General features: G+C 39.5%; 1 protein-coding gene across 1 annotated transcript in view; it reads left to right on the forward strand.

Annotated features, from left to right (window-relative positions):
- LOC106013377 overlaps positions 1-23,017 on the forward strand; it is a 53,994-nt gene that overhangs the window by 20,866 nt on the left and 10,111 nt on the right. The window contains exon 2 of the mRNA XM_013088929.2: positions 22,815-22,968. Coding sequence (XP_012944383.2) covers positions 22,815-22,968 — 154 coding nt within the window. The remainder of the gene's footprint in view (positions 1-22,814; positions 22,969-23,017) is intronic.

Genomic DNA, 23,017 nt, shown 5'->3' on the forward strand with positions numbered 1-23,017 from the left:
ATCTTTTCTTGCCCTCTATTTCATTCATTGATCTTTTCTTGTCCTCTATTTCATTTATCCATCGTTTCTTGCCCTCTATTTCGTTCATTCATCTCTTCTTGCCCTCTATTCCATTCATTGATCTTTTCTTGATACTTTGCACACCAGTTTGTATCAATTTGTCTTAACTTAATCCTTTTTTTTAAAAAAAACAGTTGAGGCTAGATTTTAAAACTTTTCTTCACAAATCTATATGAGATACTACAAATCTCCTTCACGCAGAAAATGGAATTGTTCACAGCACTTCCCACTTCTCCCATACATTTTGCGTAGGCATATGGCTATGTCACAGCTCGTCAATGAAACTTGTTAGTGGCAAAACTAGATCTAGTTACAAGAAAGTATTTTATAGTGTACACTTCTTCGCACTAAAAGTTCTCAAAATATGCGTTCAATAAACACAACCTAGCAATTAGAAAAAAAAGCAATAATGTCACAGCTGTAAACCATAATTTGACATCTGTAGAAACAACCCATTGGGATTTTCTAATTTTTTCTAAGGAATGTTCTAAAATAGAGCTAACAGGTCTTTACAAAAATATGTAAGACAAATTCATACAAACCCCTGTGCAAAATCTGGATAGTTTATATAGGAAGGTTGAGGAGATATTTGACAATAAGCTGCATGACGAATTTTTGAACCTCTGAAACCAGGACACCCTGACCTCCTTCACTCGCAAATATTTCGACTTCTATTCAACATACGTGGATTTTGTTTTCACCAAAAGGAAGGTAAATGAAGAGGCTTTACGATGATACCAATAACCCTATATTGTTATGTTCAAAAATTGACGAGCGCCTGATTCCACCGCGTCGTGACACATATTTGTCTCTGACCGCCATCCTATTTGAGGAGAACAATGGTTGTCTAAGATTGGTGGACGTAACGTCTCACAAACGATGTCTTTCCTTATAATATTTCTGTAATGGGGAAACAATTAAAGTACGTACAAAAGAAATGGGAAGGGTTGGTTTGCATAGGTTATTGTTATATTTTTCAAAAAATGATTCTCATAAATGTATTGTAATGAATCCTTTAGGCTACGATACTGCAATACAAAATGAGTAAGCGATTGATTATGTATATTACTTTGACGATAAAACGAAAACTTGGAAGTTTAATATCATGTCTACTGAAAGTCCATGTTTTGAGAAATTCTGCTAACGCTTTTGTTTCGTTTCGTTTTGTTGTTGGTTTGTTTTTGTTTTGTTTTTGTTTGGGGGTTGTTGGTGGGTTTTTTTTTGGGGGGGGGGATTGGGAGGGAGGGTTGTTTTTTTTTGTTTGGTTGTGCGTTATGAAACGCATTTTTTTCTTATCTGGGGTTTTTTTTCTTATTTTATTAACCAGTTTTTCCTGGTTCCGTTTCTTTTTTTATTCTATGATATGAACCGGATATACGTTTTCCTTGATTGTGACGACCATAAGTTCTAAGATCGACAAAATGGATCGACAGACAACCACAAAACATTCTGTAGATTAAGTGGTCAGTACCAGGCTATCCTGACACAATATTTAAAGTTCAATGTATTTTTTTAAAAGATACTTGATAATCAGAAAACTAATATTAGCAATCATCATCATCATCATCATCATCATCATCATCATCATCATCATCATCATCATCATCATCATCATCATCATCATCATCATCATCATCATCATCATCATCATATCAAAATAACTCTATTATTGATGACAATAACAATAAGGATGATAGTAATAACAATTTTTAAAGAGTAAGAAGAAGAAGAAGAAGAAGAAGAAGAAGAAGAAGAAGAAGAAGAAGAAGAAGAAGAAGAAGAAGAAGAAGAAGAAGAAGAAGAAGAAGAAGAAGAAGAAGAAGAAGAAGAAGAAGAAGAAGAAGAAGAAGAAGAAGAAGAAAAAGAAGAAGAAGAAGAAGAAGAAGAAGAAGAAGAAGAAGAAGAAGAAGAAGAAGAAGAAGAAGAAGAAGAAGAAGAGCATTTATATAGCGTTTAACCGCAGTTTAAGTCCACAGGCTGTGAGCACTTTACAAGTACACTGGCAACACGACAGAAAGAAGAGGGACTACTTCAGGGATATTACACCACAAAGTTTTTCCCCTAACTCTATGAATTATTCAAACATTCGTACCCCAAACAGCATGAGAGTGGTTGAACTATAGTGCAGTCAAAAATTCGTGGCGCAACGTACCCTCAGATATCTCTTTATCGGGTGGATCAGTGTCATCCACACTTTGCACAGCAGTTTGTATTTGTTTGTCTTAACTTAATCATCTAATTTTCCCCAAGCAATTGAGGTAAGATTGAAAAACTTTTCAACATAAATTTCTGTAAAATACTACAAATCTCCCTCACGCAGAAAATGGGAGTGTTCACAGCAATTCCCGCTTCTCACACACAATATTAAGGCCTAAGTCACAGCTCACCAATGACACGTTTAAGTGTCAAAACTTGTTATATGAAACACCTTCTATAGTGATCACATTTTTTGCACTGAAGGTTTTCAAAACATGCGCTCAATATAGATAGTGTCACGATTTAAAAAATAAATTAAGGACTTGCTTTTAAAAGCGGTATTGTTAGAGCTGTACACCTTTTAAAATCTGTAGAAACCGGTCACTTGGAATATTTTTCAGTAATTACTAAAGGATTATCTTTAATACAGTTAACCGTTGTTTACAACAATATTGATCTGTTAAGACAAATTGATACAAGCCATTGTACGAAAGCTGGATAGTCTATGTTCTATAGTTTAAGAAATATTTGCAAGTAAGTTTCGCCACGAAATTTTAACCGCACTTTAGTTAACAGCGGATCGCGGTCAAAATTGTTAGAACTTTCAAATTTGTTCTGGGTTGTTTTTGTTTGTTTTGTTTGTTTGTTTGTTTTTTTGGGGGGAAAGGGGGGGGGGTTGGAGGCAGTTTTGTTGTCTTGTTGGTTTTGTTGCTGTTGTTGTTTTTGTTGTTGTTATTGTAGTTGTTGTTTTTTTTATTATACAAATCATTAGAAAAAAGATGGTGTACTTGAGCCAAAAATGAAGAAACAGAGCAGAGCGGAACGCAGCACAGCACATCACAACACAGCATAGCACAGCACAGCATAGCAACAGCACAGCACAGCACAACACAGCACGCATAGCAACACCACAGCACAGCAGAGCTGAACCGAACCCCCCCCCCCCAAAAAAAGGAAAGAAAAAAATCTTACCATCATGCTGACTCCTATCTCTGTCAGCGCTGGCACATGACCTTGCCGCAAAAGTACTGCATTACGGCACAGCTCCTGTCTTGGTGCTGAAAGACGTGGCAAACAGTGGAAAAGTTCAGATTGCTGTGAGGTTTTCAGGGTTTTTTATGTTTGATATAATGGAATGCCAGGGTTATAGATCTACTTTTAAAGGTCTCTCTTGTTTTTGTTGGGTCTTGCTTTTACTCATTCTGACGCCTCTGATCTGTATCAAAAAGGAGTGCAGTTTTAGTCCCTTGCACATTCCTATCAAATTGACGCCTCGCATGAGTATCAAGAGGGTGTGCGGGAAAGTGCTAACAACTATGTAAACAGCTAAAGTAACATGTTAGTTTAACCTCTTTATTTCTGTTTAGAAGTACCGTATGTGAACTCGCAAACTGGTTCATGGACATTTTCACTAGCCGTGGTTAGAGAACATTCTAGAAATTAAGACTGCAATCTGTCCAGTTGAATATTATTAATGAAGAGAAAGGTACTATGGATGTATAATAAAATGATATAATCTGCGTTGAGTTAGCGTTAATGTTGTATGTACAAAAATAGATGTAAACGCCTCTACACTAAAGGGGTTAATCAATGACGCAGGCGTTTCTTCGATCCTGCATGAAAATTGAAGGAGACCCAAAAATGAAAGATCTACGTCATATTTTGCTTGAAAAGAAAACAGTGATCAGTTCAAAAACACACGAAAGGTGAAAGGGGGGGGGGAGGAGAGCTACGTAATGCAGCATTTGAGTGAAAGGACCGGGTGGCTTTAGATGAAAGTTATGGTCTTTAGACATTAGTTTACCTAAACTCGAACTACCCCCCCCCCCCCCCCCCCCCCCGAGGCAGTGCCTTTGACTGCAATGTCTTTAGGCCATTCCAAAAGGGGGGGGGGGGTAATTTTCTCGTTCAAGCACTGTAGAATTGTAAATGGGCTGCGCTCATAACTGTGCCTGAACTACAACAGGGAACTGCTGCTTTTGCTTTCCTAATCCTTACTATCGTCATTTTTCCTCTACTACTTCTGTATGTTTGTCACACTCTTGTCACCCACTATTTCCGGGGTGCCTTAATAGTCGAAGCAGACTTTGTGCTGTTGAAGCTAGAGAGGTGAGCAGAGTAAGTCTGATTCCCTGTAAGGACTTCTCTGTTGACACCCACCCGTTGGCGCTCATTGACCTTATGCAGTTGCGAGCGCCGTAAAACCCTCTACTTAAAAATTTAAAAAAACCCTCCCCCTCGAACTCGGTAGTATACGAAGGATATCATGATAATAACTCCAGACGTTTCTTGTTTTGTTTTGTTTAGTTTGTGTTTTTGTTTTATTTTTTTCCTGTTTTTTTTTTAAAATCACCAAACAACCTTCAGGTTACTTTAACCCTTTATTTTTACCACCTCCGAACGTTCTCTCTCACACCTTATGTGTCAACTGAAAGGTTTACCCCGTTCCTCCTGTATGATTGTAAACGATTACTGATTGTGTCTCTCCAATTTAGATACTTTAGGAGGAGGGGGGAAGGTGAAACAAGGGAGGGGGGTGAGGGGGGGGCTATTTCTTCTCCACTTGACAGAATTAACAAAGGTCTTTTGTATAATACCAATATGTACTCTGTAAAAAAGACGGAAGTTATGCAAATTCAAGGGGGAGGGGGGAGGGTGTAAACACCTACATCTAAGAATTTTAAAAACAACAACATTTTCGCCACTGTCAATTATTTGTGTGTGTGTGTGTGTGTGTGTGTGTGTGTGTGTGTGTGTGTGTGTGTGTGTGTGTGTGTGTGTGTGTTAGCCTTTCCGTTGAAAACGTTTGGAGCCCCGAAAAGCGTGCTCTTCGCCAGGGCCACCACCTCCCTTGGGTAGAGGGTGAGGCAGTCCAACCTCCCTGAATCATCCCCGAAGAGATGCCACCGCCGGACCTCCGGGGCGGGGCATCTCTGTAGCCAGTTCTCCAAAAGGCAATGTTGTTGTGGCACGTTTCGGACCATTATACACACATCAGAAACAAGAGTTTGTAGATTTGGTCACTTTTAAGGACAAGAGGGCTAACCTAGATTTCGGAGGGGTTCCAGAAATCTTGACCTGCACCAAAAGTGGACATTTCCCTACGTAGAGGAGAAGTTTGGTTTTATCCGTGTTTATATTTGTTTGGTTACAGAGAAAACCCTCCTTGTCTTTTAAAGAAACTGAGCAAGGGTCCAAAAACTGTACCTTCGATTTTCTCAAAACAGCATTTTTCGGGATAGCCCCCTTGTGCTTAAAAGCGACTATTTAATAGATTAGTCGCATGCCGTTGAAGTTTTCAGATAAAGAAGATCAATTCCAAAAATCTGTTAGAATATAAATGGAATTAAGTTATGCCACAAAACAGCCCATCTTGAGGCATTGTTAAATATCTAGAGTGCGCTTTTCAACAATCAGTTAAAAGTGCATTGGTATCAGCGGTTTTTGTGTTGAGTAGAAAACTTGTTTCTGTGTGTTTGTACAAAATTGCATTCATGTAGAAATAAAACAACCTGTTGATGTTACAGCACAGGAAATCTTTCCTCTGTAGCAGATCTCGTACCGTTCGTCTCTAGGATCGGAGTAAATAAATGTAATTAGATTATCACAAGCCGAGGATGACCTTTAACGGTTTACTGTGAACTGTTGATGATCTTTGTTTTGTTTTTTTGTTTTTGGTTAGTGTTTTACGGCGCTCGCAACTGCATAAGGTCATATGAGCGTGCGGGACACATTAAACTTTTTCAGTTGGTAGGAAATTTAGATTTTTGTCCGGGTGGCGGCCGAAGCCTACTCTTATCGATTTTAGACCACCAACGGATCTTTACCGGGCGCAATTTGCACCCGCCCCCCCCCCCTCCGAGATTTTTCGACCTCGTGCGAGAAGGCTAGGTGTAGACCGTTCCTGCCAGAAGATCAGGGGTGTGGCTGAAAGAAAGCAGTAAGAAGGAGCCAAGGAGTAGAAGAATAAAGTCAGCAGAAAGAGTCAGGAGCCCAGGGATGGGGCATTGGAGGTGAGGAGGTGGGGGCAGAAAGTGGAGACGAAAGCAGACGACAGACCATTGTTATAGAGCAGAAAAGGAGGTGAAAGGAGACGATTTAGAGAAGAAAATATTTAGGTCGCTACCCGAATTCGAACCCAGGACCTATGAATGAGAGGCCAACACCTTAACCTCTAGGCCATGTGAGCCCCTGATAATATTTAACAAGTAAACTTTAAACGAACTAATTGACCTTGTTAGGAAATAACAACAAGCAACTAGTAATGATCACGCATTGCAGCGGCGCCTCTCCCTTTTTCTAAAGTGTTTTGCCTCTCGTCCTTAGCATGAAAGACACATGGGGATAAAAACAAGAGATGTCACTTTGTGGCACTTTGAGGAAAACAAAAATCTTGGGACTGGCAGCCTACACTTTCCCATAGTAAATCTTATTTTCCAAGCCGGATATAAGATGACGCATCCGCTTTTAATCCTGACCGCTCAGATGGGACGGAAGAGGTGCGTAATCATCATTGTGTTTCCAACCAACGCCATATCTCAAATTATCAAAAAACGGACATCTCTTGGTATTTCCGTTGTAACTTTCTTATTAAGGTTCATTAGTTAGACTTTCAGTTTTATTAAATCAAAACAAAACAAACTTATTAGCACAATGATACAATGGACAGTTGCTTTGCCAAGTTGCCCTTTGGATTATAGTTTTATTCAACATCGGGCTAAAAAGGGAATTTATATTTGGTCGTTTTTAAGGACAAGTGGGCTAGCCCAGAATTCTGGGGTTTCCAGAAATCTTGACCTACCTCAAAAGTGGGCATTACCCTACCTATTGGAGAAGTTTGGTTTCATTGGTGTGTATATTTGTTTGGTTGTAGAGAAAACTCTCCTTTTCTTTTAAAGAAACTGAACAAGGGGCAAACATTTTACTTTCGATTTTCTCAAAACATCGTTGTTCGGGATAGCCCCCTTATGCTTTGAGATCGGCTATTATCTCCAGGACTCAACATGCCAGTGTGCTACTTTGGACTCAACACATTTTTAACACGTAGTTCATAACGTCCAATGGCGACCAAACCCATAGACTCGCAAAACCATGAACCATTGGTGGATAAATATAGTCCACTGTCCAGACGAAGACCCGTCACTAATTGCAACACAAATGATTCCGATTTTTAAAGTAAGTGTTGGAGTGTTGAGTCAATGGACACACATCCTTTCGCCGGGTCAGGAAGTACACGGGCGTATAGATCACTTTACTGAGGAGGGGCTTTACCCTTATTTCAGGGTGTCTCCAAATGAAGAGGGCTCATTTAGAGGAAAATAACCCGGTCATCTCCCCATTAACGTTAATAAAACTCTGAATAAATAAATTTTAGCCCGTGGGGGGGAGGCAAGAGTATAAATATGAAGAAAATCAATTACAGTGTTCAGGAAATATCAAGTTCTAAAAATTTTAACCAAAATTGGGTAAAACCATAAACTTTTAAAAAATCTAGCGTTCAGCTACTGACGGTGTGATCGGCTCATTGTGATTTCAGCGCGATGACTGTAAAACCACGAAAGACACAACAGATGATATACCTCACCATGGGGAGGAACTTTTGGAAAGGTTTATTGAGAAGGCTTTATGCTATTGAGAAGACCCTGGTTCCAAAGGGATGGTTCCACACCCCACACGTCAAAAGTGCTCTTAGTGTGGTCGCAAAACAGGTTTCTTTGTTTTAGTTGAGGTTTTACGGCGCTTGCAACTGCATAAGGTCATATGGGTGCCAAGGGGTAGATGTCAACAGAGGAGTTCTTACTGGGAATCTGACTTACTTTGCTCACCTCTCTAGCTTCGACAGCACAAAGTCTGCGTCGACTGTCAAGGCACCCCGGAAATAGCGGGTCACAAGAATATGACAAACATACAAAAGAAGTAGAGGGAAAATGACGATAGTAAGGATTAGGAAAGAAAAAGCAGCAGTTCCCTGTTGCAGTTCAGGCATAGTTATGAGCATGACATTTATGAATCAGCCCATTTACAATTACAATTGTACCTTGCAAAAGAGTTAATATCCCCCCTTTGGGAATGGCCTAAAGAAACTTCAGTCAGTAGCACCGCCCCAGGGGGTGAAGAAAGGTTTGGGGAGCATCTTATAAGCTTAAAGCTTACAAATGAATTGTCATCACATTGCCCCAACTTGAAATTTTGCAATTACGTGTATTTACTCTGTGTGTGTGTGTGTGTGTGTGTGTGTGTGTGTGTGTGTGTGTGTGTTTGTGTTTGTATGTTGTTTTGGTGGGGGAGGGGGTAGACAGAATCTACGGAAACAAACCACCAAAGCTTCGAAGAGTTAAATCTCAATGTTGAGCAGGAGGCCCAGAGAATCGACCCAGAAACATGCCAAAGGGTTGGTGAACATTTCTAGTGGTGTATTGGAGCTTTTCATACAAAGAAAAAAATAATCAAAACCTGGAGCCTATCATTGAATTAGACACCACCTTCCCTAGGTTTATTTTGCAATGTCAATTTTTTCATAAATTTGTTTTTCAACGCATTGATAGTGACTATTTAAATACAGAGGGTTTTTATTTTATTTTTAAAAGCCTTTTCCTTTCTTCGGAATATCGCGCACAAAAATGTTTCAGAATGGTGTAATTTGGAACAGACGTAATTCGTTCAAAAAGAAGCTGTTGTTCATAACTCTTTTTTTTAAAACAGAAATGGCTTAGGGAATAATCACATAAGAACGAGAAATGTTTTAACATTCAAAATCATGTAAGGAAAGTCTTGAAACAGTTCGCTTCTTTTTTTTTCTCTCTCTTTAACGTTTTATTCTCCACCCCTGTAACATTTAAGCAATATTTCATTTCTCTTACCGAGTTTTTTAAAAATCGAATTTTTATTCTGGAATTCTTAGGAGTGCTTCAATCTCACTGTACACCTTTCAGTATGTACTGACGTCCAGAGGCATTAAGGGGTGAGTAGTGGGCCCAATAAACGGCATTTTTGGAGTTACTTATCCTGAAAGATGAAAATGGGCATTGCAACTGAACAAAGTTATATCATTGTGGAAATGGTCACGCTTTTTGAAACGATCGAAGAACCATGCCATCCTCTGATCCTTGTCAGCTTCGAAAACTGGAAAATGGTACTGTTGTACACGAAGATCTGTCTTGAGAATGCAGACCGTTTAGAGGTAGGAACGTTCTAGCTGCGGGCATTGTTTGCAGACAGACGTCTCATGGGGCTCGGCAATATAATTCGGTACCTTGGAGACGTTTATAAGGGTGCAAATGATGCCTGTTCGACCTGAAGTGGTCGTTTTGTCTGTGCATTTTTTACTAGACCTGGTCTCTATAAATCGAAACTGGCGGAACTTATTACATCAAAAAGATCTTGAAGGCACTTTATAATGCGTTCGGAACTTACCAAATGTTGGGGATGGTGAGATGGTGGAGAGATAACGCTCAATACAAAAAGCTCTCTACTTTTTATTAATCTTAACCATGATCTCAGCAGACAAAGGAAGTTTGATATAAACAATGTCTCTGCAAATTTCTGTCGGCTTGTTGGACTGCGGTAGCTTTCAATATTGTGAGATCGGTGTAGCTTTTAGTGGTAGGCCTAATGCGAGCTGGTACGTCAAGCTACAAAATAGGCGACACGGCTGAAAATGGGGTGTTTATATAAATCATAGTATGGAATAAAACTAATCTGTGGGACGATCTAAAATTAACATTAGCTAGATTCCTTTTGAATTTTAAATATTGTGTTCGGCCGCCTGATACTTTACTTTACTTTTATCTGCCGCTTGTAACCTTTTGGGTGTCGCGGGAAAAAAGAGACGTCTCTCTGTCGCCAGCCGGAGAGCTTTGGTCAGGGGGATGCCGTGGGTGGTTAATGTTTCCCTAACTCCATCTATCCAGGTCTTTCTCGGTCGCCCTCTAGCCTTGCTGCCATCGACTTTTTTTTATGTAGGCACGTTATGCTGGATGGTGTGTTGTAATCATAGGAGATGTCCGAACCATTTGATTCTTTGGTGTTGGATGTGATGCATGACCTCATTTGTGCCCACCATTTCTCTGATTACAGAGTTTCTAATTTTGTCTCGCCTGGTCTTGTTTACTGTTTTTCTAAGGCATCGCATTTCACATGTTGTAAGTCTTTGCTCTAATGTCTTGTTCGTGGTCCATGTTTGACATTGAAAGGTGAGTGTTGGGATGAATATGGTGTTGATCATTTTGAGCTTTGTTGTCATGGGGATGTTAGGATGTTTCAGTAGTGGAGTAAACTGGTAACTAACTTTATTGGCCTTCTGTACTCATGTTTCAATTTCTCTGTCTAGTCGCCCATCCTCTGTGAATATACTACCGAGGTAGGCCTACTTAAATTCTTGGACCTGTCTGAGACTGTAGTTGTTGATGTGTATCCTGAGTGGTTCTGGCTTTCTGCTTACTTTCATTGTCTCTGTTTTGTTGATGTTGATCTTCATGTCGTAGTTGTTACATTCTTCGTTTAATCTGGTGGTGTGGTGTTGGAGACATTGTTCATCTTTGTGTGCCAGGCTTTGATCATCATCGAAGAATAATTCATTTAGGGCGTCTGGTTCTGTGTTGGCCTCTTTTGTAATTCTTCCCATATATATATATATGATAAATAGTAGTGGTGATAGGACATAACTTGTCTTACTCCGGATGTTATCTCGAACCATTCTGTGAGTCCCTGTGACGTTCTTACATTACTTATGTTTTTCTCGTAAATGGCACGATTTTTATCTAGATGTTGGCCTCATACAGTGTAGTTTTCGAGTTCTTTCCACGGCTTGTTTCTGTTCACTCTGTCGAACGCTTTCTCCTGGTCGATAAATACTATATTTAGTTCCCTGTTGTGTTCTATTACCCATTCGCACATTTGTCGTAGGGAAAGTATTGCGTCGGTGCATCCTCTTCCCTTTCTAAATCCCATTTGGGCCTCACTCAGAAACGGTTCAACTTTGTGTCTTGTTCGCCATTCCAATATCTTGGCGGACATCTTGCCCACATGGCTTAGCAGTGAAATGCCCCTATACATTCCACAGTCTCTCTTACTGCCTTTCTTCTTTAAGTTTGGACATTTGACCTCCTTTTTGCCAGTCACCGGGAACTTTTCTTTCTGTCCATGCTTTCGGAAAGATTTTTGTGAGCCAAGTTATTCCAGTTTCACCACATGCTAGGAAAGTCTCCGTCGTGAGCTCATCTATTCCTGCGCTTCTGTATTTTGGGCTGGTTTTAACTGCTTGTCTGACCTCTGATGGTAGGATAGTTGGTTCTTCTTCCTTTGTGTGACTTGGTTGGAATTTTTGGTTTGTTTGCTTTTGGGTGGTGTTCAAGAGTTCTGAGAAATATTCCCTCCTAGATTTAATTTTGCAGCTGTCGATAATGGGGTTTCCCTTTTTTGTCATTAATCATGGGTGTTGGGTCGTACGGTTCTTCTCTGAGCCTCATTGATTTTACACTTCTGTCGAAGTCACGTGGTGATTTATGGCAGAGTTCGCTTAGGTATTCTTCATATTTTGTCCAAGATTCATTTTGTGATGCTCTAACAATTCTTTTGCAGTTCCTTCTCGCTAGTCTGTATTGCGTGTAGTCGTTTTCGTCCTTGGATTTTATCCATTTCTGAAAAAGTTTCTTTTTTTCTTTGATGGCCTTTTTAAAGTTGTCATTCCACCATGGTGTTCCTTTAACGTATCATCTCCCAATTCTCTTCTTTCCACATACTTTTATCAGTGTTTCTGTTAGTAAGTTTCTAAAGAAAGTCCGTGTTTGTTCAACGTTCATCGAACTGGTGTCTTGGTTTTTTAGTCTCTTTGTGATCTCGTTCTCAACTTTCTGCTCATTGCCCTCTACATTGAGTTTTCGTAAATCCCTGGATGTTTCTTCTTCTGTTTTCGCATGGGTCTTTTTTTCTCTTTACTCGTCATCATCACTGGTCAGTGATCTGTATCAAAGGTGATGTTTGGGATTGATCTTGTATCAGTTGTTTTTGTTCCATGGGCTGTTCGTCTCATGAGCTCAGTATGAAGTCGATCTGTGAGGAAATTTCTAGGTTGTTCCATTTTTACCACGAATGAGTTTGACTTAACCTGTGCTGGTAAAAAGTATTTGTGATGAAGAATCCATACTCTGCACAGAGAGCGAATAGTTGTTCCCCATTATAGTTACAATCTGAACTGGTGTCACCATGTGGTCCAAGGTAGTTTTCCCATGGTGTTTTTCTTGGGCCTACGTCCGTTGAAGTCTCCCATAAGGATTAGTTCCTCCTCATCAGGTACGATGTCTATGGTGTCTGCAAACTTCTGAAAAAAAACTTTCTTTATCTTCCCTTGAGTATGTGTCGTTACAAGGGGCGTAAACTTGGATGATAGATTCCCTTTTTGGCGCTTTCTGTATTCTGATTTTCAAGATCCTTTCCGATATTAATTCTTTCTCTACAACTCTTTCTACCGTCTCAGGTTGTATTATGAATCCCACACCACGAATAGCTCTCTCTCTCTCTCTCTCTCTCTCTCTCTCTCTCTCTCTCTCTCTCTCTCTTATCTACTCCACTCCATATTAGTATGTAATTTTCAGGTATTTTCTTGGTTCCACTTCCTTTTAAACGTCAATCCGACAGTCCAAGTATTGGTATTCTCCCCCTTTTTATGAAATTAATTAGTTCTGTTTCCTTATCCTTTAGCCACCGATGTTAATAGTACAAATCCTTTCTCATAATCCTTTAACGTTTCCAGGTCTTTTTCTGTCTATGTCAGCCCGGTTCTTTCTTCTTTTTGTGTTTTTATAAATAGATAATCCGCTGCCGCCTTGCAAGGCATATCTTAGGTTCACCCTGTTAGCCTGATAAGATTGTGAATTCCACAATGTTTCAATTGTTTTTTGTCTCCACATTTTGATTGTGCTCTGTGAGATACAGTTTTTCAATTATCTCATCTCTAACGTTTAATCTTACCTAATATGAAAATTGTGAAAAAACACAGTGCCCCCAAAGCAACTGATAAAACTGTAAACCTCACACCAATGTGGAATTCACGATCTCATCAGTCGGTTTATGACCTGCGGGGCTGACTGTTGAAATATGGGTAACTGTGTTGAGAAAACACAATGGTCGGTCAGTATTAATGGTCTACAGGCCATAGATTATAAATTATCATGTCAACAGCAAGCGTTTTGTGGGGAGAAAAGCTCTCTGTCACATAATTCAAATTCTCGTTTCATAGACGCAGGACTGGTATTGTTTCACAATGACTATCAGATTCGAATGAGTAATTCGTGTACCATTCTAGTAGTCGTTTTTCAATTTCGTTCTTGCTCTTTTGCAAAAGAAAGGAACGTAATACAGTATAAAAAAACTGTGTCTTTCCTGTGCCGTATCACAACCTCAACCTGTTTGGCATTGAAAGAGCACTAATTTGACATCAAAGTCCCATAATAAAAGACGAAATGTTGCAAGGCCAAGCAACTTATTTTAGACATCAAAGAATTCCCCACCCGACAGCGGTACTGACTGAAGTGCCTTTAGGCCATCCCCAAAGGGAGGTTATTAATATGTTCTTCTGCAACGTAGAAGAGTAAATGGGCTGATTTAAAAATGACATGCTCAGCTCATACTGTGCCAGAACAACATAGGAAGAACTGCTGCTTTTCCTTTCCTCATCTCTACTATCGTCATATTTTCTTCTATTTCTTTGTATGTTTGTCTCTCTCTTTTGAACTGCTATTTTCGGGGTGCCTTGATAATCGAAGCATACTTTGTGCTGTTGAGGCTAAAGATGTGAGCAGAGTAAGCCTGATTCCAAGTTTGGACGGCTCCATTGACACCCACCCCTTTGCGCTCATATGACCTTATGCAGCTGCAAGCGCCGTAAAACCTTGCCTTACTAAAACAAACAACAGACATCAAACAAAGTTGCAGAACATCCACCCTGTACCAGAACGGAAAGAGTAAAAGAACCAGTTGTCAATAGAAAAGTATCTTCCAAAGTACACGATGAGTGAAAACAGAGGAGAAGTTAATTTTTAAAAAAACAAAATAGCTAATTACACGAAACAGAATGGCCAGAAGATCGAAGTTTGCAGGAATATATTGATAGCTATGACTGGGTTCACCTTTTGTAAAGTGTCAGCTGCAATATCGCCTGCCTCACACCGGACTGGGTATCACTTTCCACGTTTCCCTGTCCTGATTTAGCTTCATCACAGTATTCAGAATTATTATTTATGTCTTTCCATTTTTCTGTAAATTCTTAACTTCTCTGCGACTTTTCTGATGGCCCCACTTAGCCTTCCCCTTGATGACTTAACCTGTTGAGGATTCCAATCCAGCACTTTATTTGTTATGCAGCTGTTTGATTTCTTGAAGGTATGCTCAATCCAGTCCATCTCCACTGCTTTCTTCTGTCTTGTTCTCCTTAATACTTCTTCGTTGGTGACCCTATCTGTCCTTCTGATCATGAGTAACTTTCTAAAGCACTTGTTGATGGTAACTTGAATGCTTGAGCATTTTGTAAGGAGTGCTTTAGAAGAACCCAATCCAGCTGTACCACCAAAAAAAAAAAAACAATCCGCAAGGGGACGAAAAAAAAACAAGGAGTTTCTGTTAACGTCTCTGAACATGCTTCCGGTGATCCCCTGTCGCTTCTGTCGGCAACGTTCTAGACAACTGGATCTTAAATTCTGTTTTGTAATCTTCGGAGCTTCATCAGTTTTACGAAACAGACAGCCTGCACTAGTCAGTGACAATCTGCTTTATGTGTCCAACTACTTAGATGTGTGCTAGATGAAAAGAACAGGTCGATCTATAAGCAAGAACAATAAGGGTGTGAACTCTTCGTGAGTTTAGAGTCTGACAACATCATATAGGCTGAATGAGAATCTCACATGTCAGGAAAGAAAGGAAAAAAATAAAACATATAACTTTGCACTTGAGCAAGAAAACCTTGTGATGACCAGCATGAATCTTCAAGATCGACTTTTGTCACTTTTTATAAATTCTTCACTCTCTTGTTTCAAAAGCATGCAAATAATCTTCGCCGTGGCCATGCATGGTGCCATGTGTTACGTATGACACGAGGATCAAGGTGGTTTAACTGCAAATGAAGTCACAAAGTGTTTAGTGGACTTTCTTTCTACATGTACAGGTGGCTATTATAATAATATACAGAATCACTGGAAAACTCACTCGTGTGTGTATGGGCAAAACAAATGCAGCTGTGTCTAATGCAGTGAGTGCTCCCTTGATCAAAGCAAACACCAACACTAAACACAAATATACAACTTTGATAAAAGATAAAATCCGTTTTTCTGGTAGCTCCTCTGTTGAAGCAATTTGAATCTTCATCTTCATAAATCCAGTGAAAGATCTGCGCAGACATTGGCGATCATGGTTCTCCGTTCATTCCTTTGCTTGGATGCCCCCCGTTACACATCTGTTTAGATTCTCCAGGTAGGTTGCTCTGAGCCTTCCCCTGCTTCGTTTGCCACTTGAATAAGACCATAGAACCCCTGTTCCTCCGTACGTGACAGAGCCGTGAGGAATTACATGTAGGTTTCTCTTATAATGTTTACAGCTACAGAAAACTTTCCGCGAGGACCAAAATCTATTATTTAATCCTACCTTAAGTTAGCTCTCCGGAAAAACAACACAAATAGACTCCAAGATAGACATAACGTCTCACGAGCATTCATAAAACTTTTCCCCTTAATGGAAGTGACGTCACAGAGAACTCACCTTGAATCAACAACAGTCGTCGATACAACTCGCTGACTCAACAACAGGATGTTGTCGACATGAGTGCAGAATAACCTACAATGTAAAAGTAAAAGGAAAACTTTTTAAGAACACAAAAAACTACCCAAAAGAAGTCCTTGCACCTCCTCTCCTGTTATGCCACAAACATATGACAGCCTCGCGAATTATTTTATTTAACAAATGTTTCAGTACTAACAAAAGTCATCGAGTCTACTTGTACAAATGTAGCTTTCATCAAACAAATGAAAACAAAAGTTCGAAACTGATTACAGTATACCTCATTCTCGACCTTTCTTGTAAAATTCACCTTGAAAAAGTCAGACAGATTCAGAGATTAAGTCTCTTAATAGTCTATAGATTAGAATGTCTCAAGGATGACACCAGATTTCAGCGGTGACTACTGAACATAGAATGTGAATGGTATGAGAGGTTGGCTTCAATTAGGGTTACAGCATTCAAACAATTCCCGAAATCCGGCATAATTATCATGGTAGGGGGTGGGGGGGGGGGTGGGGGGGGGTAGTAGTGGACATTTTCTTTTTCTCGATACTACCTCCAGATGACTTTGAGCGTACTTTCCTTATCCTTTCAAATCTTTCATTATTTATTTTTGCTTTTACTTTTTCCTTCCTCTAGTACCCTTAGGGGAGGTGCAAGTTTCGGTCCTGTGCTAGGTATGTAGCGTCTGTGATAGATATGTTATGTTGCTCCAGGACCTTTTTAACCCCACCCAGCCAGGTCTTTCTTGGCCTTCCTCTTGATTTAAAGCCGGATTCTCGGGTGTTGTAAGCTCTAGCCGCTGGCTGCTTCTGGGGCCATTTTAGTTAGATGTCCAAACCATTTGACTCTTTGGCGCTCTACGAATTTTATAACTGGTGGTATTCCAGTTTGTAGACGTATGGTTTCGTTTAATATGCGGTCTCTTCTGGTGACGTTGCTGGTTTTGAGGAGACACCTCATTTCGCAGGCATTGATTTTTTTCTTGTGTTTTGTTTAGAGACCATGTTTTGCTCTGGTATGTTAATGTTGATATGAAGATACTGTTGATGAGCTGGAATTTCACTTCGGTTGGGATGTCCTTGCGACAGAGCAGGGATGCTAGCTGGTATGTTACTGCATTTGCCTCCATAGCTCTTGTTTCTATTTCTTTGTCCATACACCCATCTTGTGTGAAGATGCGATCCAAATATTTGAATCCCTCTACTTGTTAGATTTGTGCTCCAGCAATAAGAATGTTGAGTTTCCGTGGGTTTCTGCTGACCGTCATAACGTCTGTTTTTGAGATGATTATGATAATAAGAACTGAAAAAAAATCGAAGTTTCACACCGCGTGTTCGGTGTGGGATGAAAGTTCAATTCTCTGTGGGATTTCAACAAACAACCAATGACCACGCCCACAGATCGCTTCTAGGGTCAATGTCGACACGCAAGCGAGAGGTGACTAAACAGTTTTGTGAAGTGGGTAAGATAACGGGAAGAATGCCAAGTCACGGTTGGATTACTATTTTGTTCAATATACTGAAATCAATGAATAGTAGTACCAGTAGTAGTAGTAGTAATGGTAATAGTGGTAGTACTGGTAGTAGTGGTAGTAGTAGTAGTAGTAGTAGTAGTAGTAGTAGTAGTAGTAGTAGTAGTAGTAATGATAATAATGGTTATTATGATATTGGAAATGGTAGTTGCAATAGGAAAAAGTAGTGGCAATAGTATTAGTAAAAGCAAAAGTAATAATAATAATAATGGTGATCATAATAGTAATTGTAATAGTAATAATAATAGTAATAATAATAGTAATAGTAATTGTACTGTAATAGCAATAATGGTAGAAATAGTCAAAGTAATAGTAATAGTAATGGTAACAATAACAGTAATAGTAATTATGTCAGTAATAGTAATGGTAATGGCAGTGGTATTAGTAATAGTAATAGTATAAATAACAGTAACACTAACAGTAAGTCGTCCCTCAATTATTAACAATGACCAATGCATCTTCAGAAGAGGATATTTTCTCAAGAGAAAAGGAGTAAGATCATGTGTGGCTTCTGCTATAGCCAATAATACAAATTCCGACACAGAAAAGTTTTGAGGATTTGATCAATAGACTTTGGGATTTCAACAAATAACTAATGACCACTTCCAAAGATCGATTCTAGGGTCTATGTCGACGGGTACGCGAGACTAAAACTCGTACCACTACCATTACCAATATCATTACCATTACTATTACTATCGTATTGAGGCCAACAAGTTTGCCAAAAAGTCGTCATGTCAATTAAGTAATGGTTGCTGTTGGAAATAATGCGCTATCAATAAATACATATGTGTCATTATTATTACCACCGAGTAAGAGTGCGATACATTAGCTTGTTATGCAGTCTATGAAATAGAGTTTTACTTCCAATATAGGATAAGACGAAGTGATTGAACTGGTGTTCAAATCTGGCGCACACCACCAGTACATCTTACTAGTTTTGTTTGTCTGTTGTTGTTGTTGTTGTTGTTGTTGTTGTTGTTGCTGTTGTTGTTGTTGTTGTTAGGTTGTTTGTTGTTTGTTTTTGTGTTGTTGGTTGTTTTGTTGTGGGGGGGGGGGTTGGGGGGGTTATTTGTTGTTGGTTGTTGTTATTGTTTTTATTGGTTGGACAAGGCGAACAGATCTTTCCGGCCAGATCTAGACTGTTTTGGGAGGGGGGAGAAGGGGTCATAATTTGTTGACCTATGGTATAGGCTGGTGATTCTACCTTTCTCATAGAATACCTGATACGTCGAGCAGATTGCCTGGCGTTGCAGTGTGTTGGCGGCACATAGTGTACTAGGCACAATTTTTTATTTTTAAATTATTTGGTTTTATTTATTTAAAAAAATTAATTGCAGTTTCGTAACCAGTCGTATTGGTTGCATAATGATTTACTCTAAAATATCGTGATGACGTTCAAATTCTTAAGTTCGAAAAAGAACAAAAACAAAGGTATACAAAAAGTAGGTTAATTTTCTTTTTAAAAAAGACAACTGATTAATAACTGTTCTTTGTTGTTTTTTTATCTTTCCCCCCTCGCTCCTGGAAAATGTTGTCCCAGCACAATTGTCTATCTGGCTACGATTATTTTCCGTGAAGGACAAGTGGGTGTGGCTGAAATCCATAGCTGGATCTTGCGGTTTTTGTTTTGAAGGCTGTTTTTTTTAAAATAAAGCTAGAGAGTCCAAGGAGCTGCTTATGTGTAACGAGAGACGTATAGATCTACTACTGAAACGATACAACGACAAAAACTCGTTACTCTCTGGCACCTTTAATCTGAAAACGAAAGTGGAAATCTGGGCGTTGACGTTTTGGAGAAAGTGTATAAATTAGGAGTGTTGGTACTCGCTCCCTCACGTTTCTCGAGAGTAGAGCTGCTCGGACAGAGTGACACAGAATCATGAAGGCCATTATCCTCCTCGCTTGTGTTTTCGCTTTGGCTCATGGGGTCTCCCACACTTTATGTAAGTCTAATTGTCGGTGCTCGTTCATGTTTTTCTTTATCCGTCGATACATTTTGTGCGTGTGTGTGTGAGCGTGTGTGTGTGTGTTTGTTTGCGTTTGTTTGTTTGTGTGTGGGTGTTTGTGTGTGTTGTTGTTCTTTTTGTTTGTATGTGTTTGTTTGTGTTTGTGTGTGTTTGCGTGTGTTTGTGTGTGTGTGTGTGTTTGTGAGTAAGTGTATTTTTAATATGACAAGGAATCATTTTACAATGTTATCAATATTCTCGCCATTTCATAATGTACTTTTGGTTGTTGCTCTTTTAATATTGTCTAAAGACAAACCTCTGAGGTTCGAGCCTCTGTTTCTAATGTGCTCTGAATCTTTTTGGCAGCTGTTTTCTGGGCAGTGTTCCCTCTCTAGGTTTGTTTTCATTTCCCTTCAAAATCTTTTCTTGTTTTCTGTGACATGTAAGTAAACCAAGATCTGCCTTTTCCAAAGGGCTTCATTGATTCTCTCAACCCATCTGTTGCTTGGCGTACCGGGTACCTATTCCTATAAAGCCTAAGTACTTGGTATTATAGGCTCTCGAGACTAGCTGACTCAGGAACATTCGTAATAGGTGGCCAAATCTTTTTATTCTCTGGGGGTTTTTTTCTGTGGAATGGTAGGCAAAACTCAGTGCCAATAGTTGTTCTTACATCTTCATTTCTTTGTCTGTCTCTTCTTGTAGTATTTAGGGTTTGCAGAGACACTATACCTCGCATACACTGATTTTGCTTTCACTTGTTTCACTTTATGTACTAGTATGGCACTGGTAGACTGGTAGTGTAATGTTGGTATAGACATTGAAGTGATAAACTGTCTCTTTATGTTCATGGAAATGTTTGGATGAGATAGAGAGGTCCGAGTTGATAGGTAACAACTTTTACTTTTCATCTTCGTATTTCTTTTTTTTCTGTCCATGGACCCGTCTTCAGCAAAAAAAAATACCGTCAAGATGTTTAAACGCCCTGACCTGTTTTAGTCCGGCTCACTTTCATTACTTTAAGTTTTTGATGAGCATATTCTGATGTCAAAGTTCCAACAACTGTAGTTCAGTTCGGTGTTGTGGGTTTGAGGTGATGCTGCTTTGAATAAATAAGATATTAGTCGCCTGCAAGCAGAAGTTCATTTAGGCTTTCTGGACTTTGGTTTTGCTTCTTGCGTTATTTTGCCCCTTTGGATTATGAAAAGGAAGGGAGAACAGATGTATCCCTGTCGTGCTCCTGATCTCACTTTGAATGAGTTTGTATTTCCTTCTTTTGTTCTTACTAAGCATCTGCTGTTGGTGTATAGACCCTCTAATATTGTTTAGCAGTTGTCCTTTCACGCCAAATATTCCGAGGGCCTTCAACAGTTTGATAGGGTTTACTCTGTTAAAAACTTTAATCTGATCTATGAAGATAATGTCGGCTTCCCTGTTGTGCTCGACAGTTGTTGTTGGTCTTTTTCTTGCATAGCTGTTGTTATACAAATACAGCATGCAGCACTCAAAACAACACAGCTAAATTAGTTCTTCTTCTCCAGGTGTCAGGGCTGACACACACACACACAAACATTATCCATCATGGTGCTCCACTCCTTCCCGCTGCCTGTTTTTATGAAAAGCTGGGTGCTTTGTTGCAAACTTGTTTGGACCATCTCTGTGTGTTCCTCAGCTCTTCTATCCCTCGAACTTTCCACATAGCAGCGGTTTCTTTGAGTCCATTTAATCTATTTATGTGGCCGAATAATCTCTATTATTATTGTCTCGTTGGAATGGATCAGATTACAATAAATCTTTCACAACCTGCCTTTTGGCGCATTTCTCTTTTTTGTCTTCTTTTCTGTCCTTGAGATTCTGAGTATTCTATTTCAGTTTACCACATCTTGGCGGTTTCCGGTCATCTCTCTATGTTTCTGTTCTAGAGTTCAGCTCTTACATCTGTACGAAAGGAATGACCACACGTACTCTTTCACGTTTCTTATCTCTATGGTCACAGTTATGTTTCTCTTTGAGATGACAGCTTTTATTTTGCTGATCTTTCGTTTGTTTAGAAATTGCAATCCTATTTTTTTTTCTGCGTCACTTTTTACGTCTGGTATTATTGCACAACCAAGGTAGGTAAGGCTGTTGACCTGTAAATTCTGTATTTTCATGTGAATTTGTATTCTGGGATGTTGGCACTTTTTGAGACCATCACGCATTCTATTTCCTTGGTATTCGGTTACAATAGTGCGAAAGAAGTCAAAACAGAAGCATAAAAATCACACAGTTTTTTATAGAGTTCCACTGGTTTTGCCTGTGAAATCTGACAGTAATGTATTTCAAAGCTCTAAGAACCAGTTCTTCATCCAGCATTAGAGACCTTTTTGTCCACCAAAATGTCTAAGATTCTTTATTTCAAATCTATTTTCAACATCATGAGCCAGTCATGAGAAATACGATGAACGATCTTTCACGTTCTGTCGCACATAATTTGTGTGGAGCGTATGGGACGCGCTGCTTACTGACTAATGAGTTAAGATATATCAAAGGTTTAGAATCTTAGAAGAAAATTTAAAAAGCTCATGTCTTTTCAGAAGTACCACCGCCCTGCCGTTGTAAGTTGAGGTGGTGCTTTTTTTTGAGTCTGCTAACTTACTTACTTTTACTTTTACCTCCCTCTGGTATCCTTAGGGTGTCGAGCTGAGGTGCAGGTTTCGGTCCTGTGCTATGTGTGTAGCGTCTGTGATAGATATGCTGTGTTGTTCCAGGACTTTTTTAACCCCATCCAGCCTGGTCTTTCTTTGTCTTCCTCTTGATTTGAAGCCGGATTCTCTGGTGTTGTAAGCTTTATACGCTACTTGTTACTGGGGCATTCTGGTTAGATGTAGGAGTCTGTTAACTTTAGTGTATAAAGAGGGCTAAGTTTTGGAGTGCGCTCCAGTGTGCTTCTGTCTTAGCGCACATGCATGTGTGTGAAAGCTTATGTACGCACGTATGTGTTGTTGTTGTTGTTGATAATGATGATGATGATGATGATGATGATGATGGTGATGATAATGATGATGATGATGATGATGATGATGATGATGATGGATGTGGTGATTTTGTATAGTCTCACATTGTGCATTCGCCGTCCTACTATTTGTCAGCAAAGTTGAATGAAAATTCTGCATTGTACAGCGTTCAGAGCACGTCTAAGGATTATGCGCCATATAGATTATTATAATCGTCCTTGTTGTTGTTGTTGTTTTTGTTATTGTTGTTGTTGTTGTTATTGTTATTGCTGTTGTTATGTTTAAATAACGACGTACTTAATGACTTTCCCACAGATGGACTTGTCCATGATGAGGTGGCGAATCTATTTGAGCTCGACGCCAACCTTACCATCAACGACTGCATATTGACGTGTGACGCCATCTTTGATTTAGGTGTGGCTGAAGACGAGGCAGAGATAGACAAGATCTGCGGGCACCAGTGTACATGGTATGAACTCATGGCAGGGAGGGAGAGGGGAGAGAGAGAGAGAGAGAGA

Source organism: Aplysia californica, unplaced genomic scaffold (assembly GCF_000002075.1).
Source record: "Aplysia californica isolate F4 #8 unplaced genomic scaffold, AplCal3.0 scaffold00837, whole genome shotgun sequence".
NCBI lineage: Eukaryota > Metazoa > Mollusca > Gastropoda > Aplysiida > Aplysiidae > Aplysia > Aplysia californica.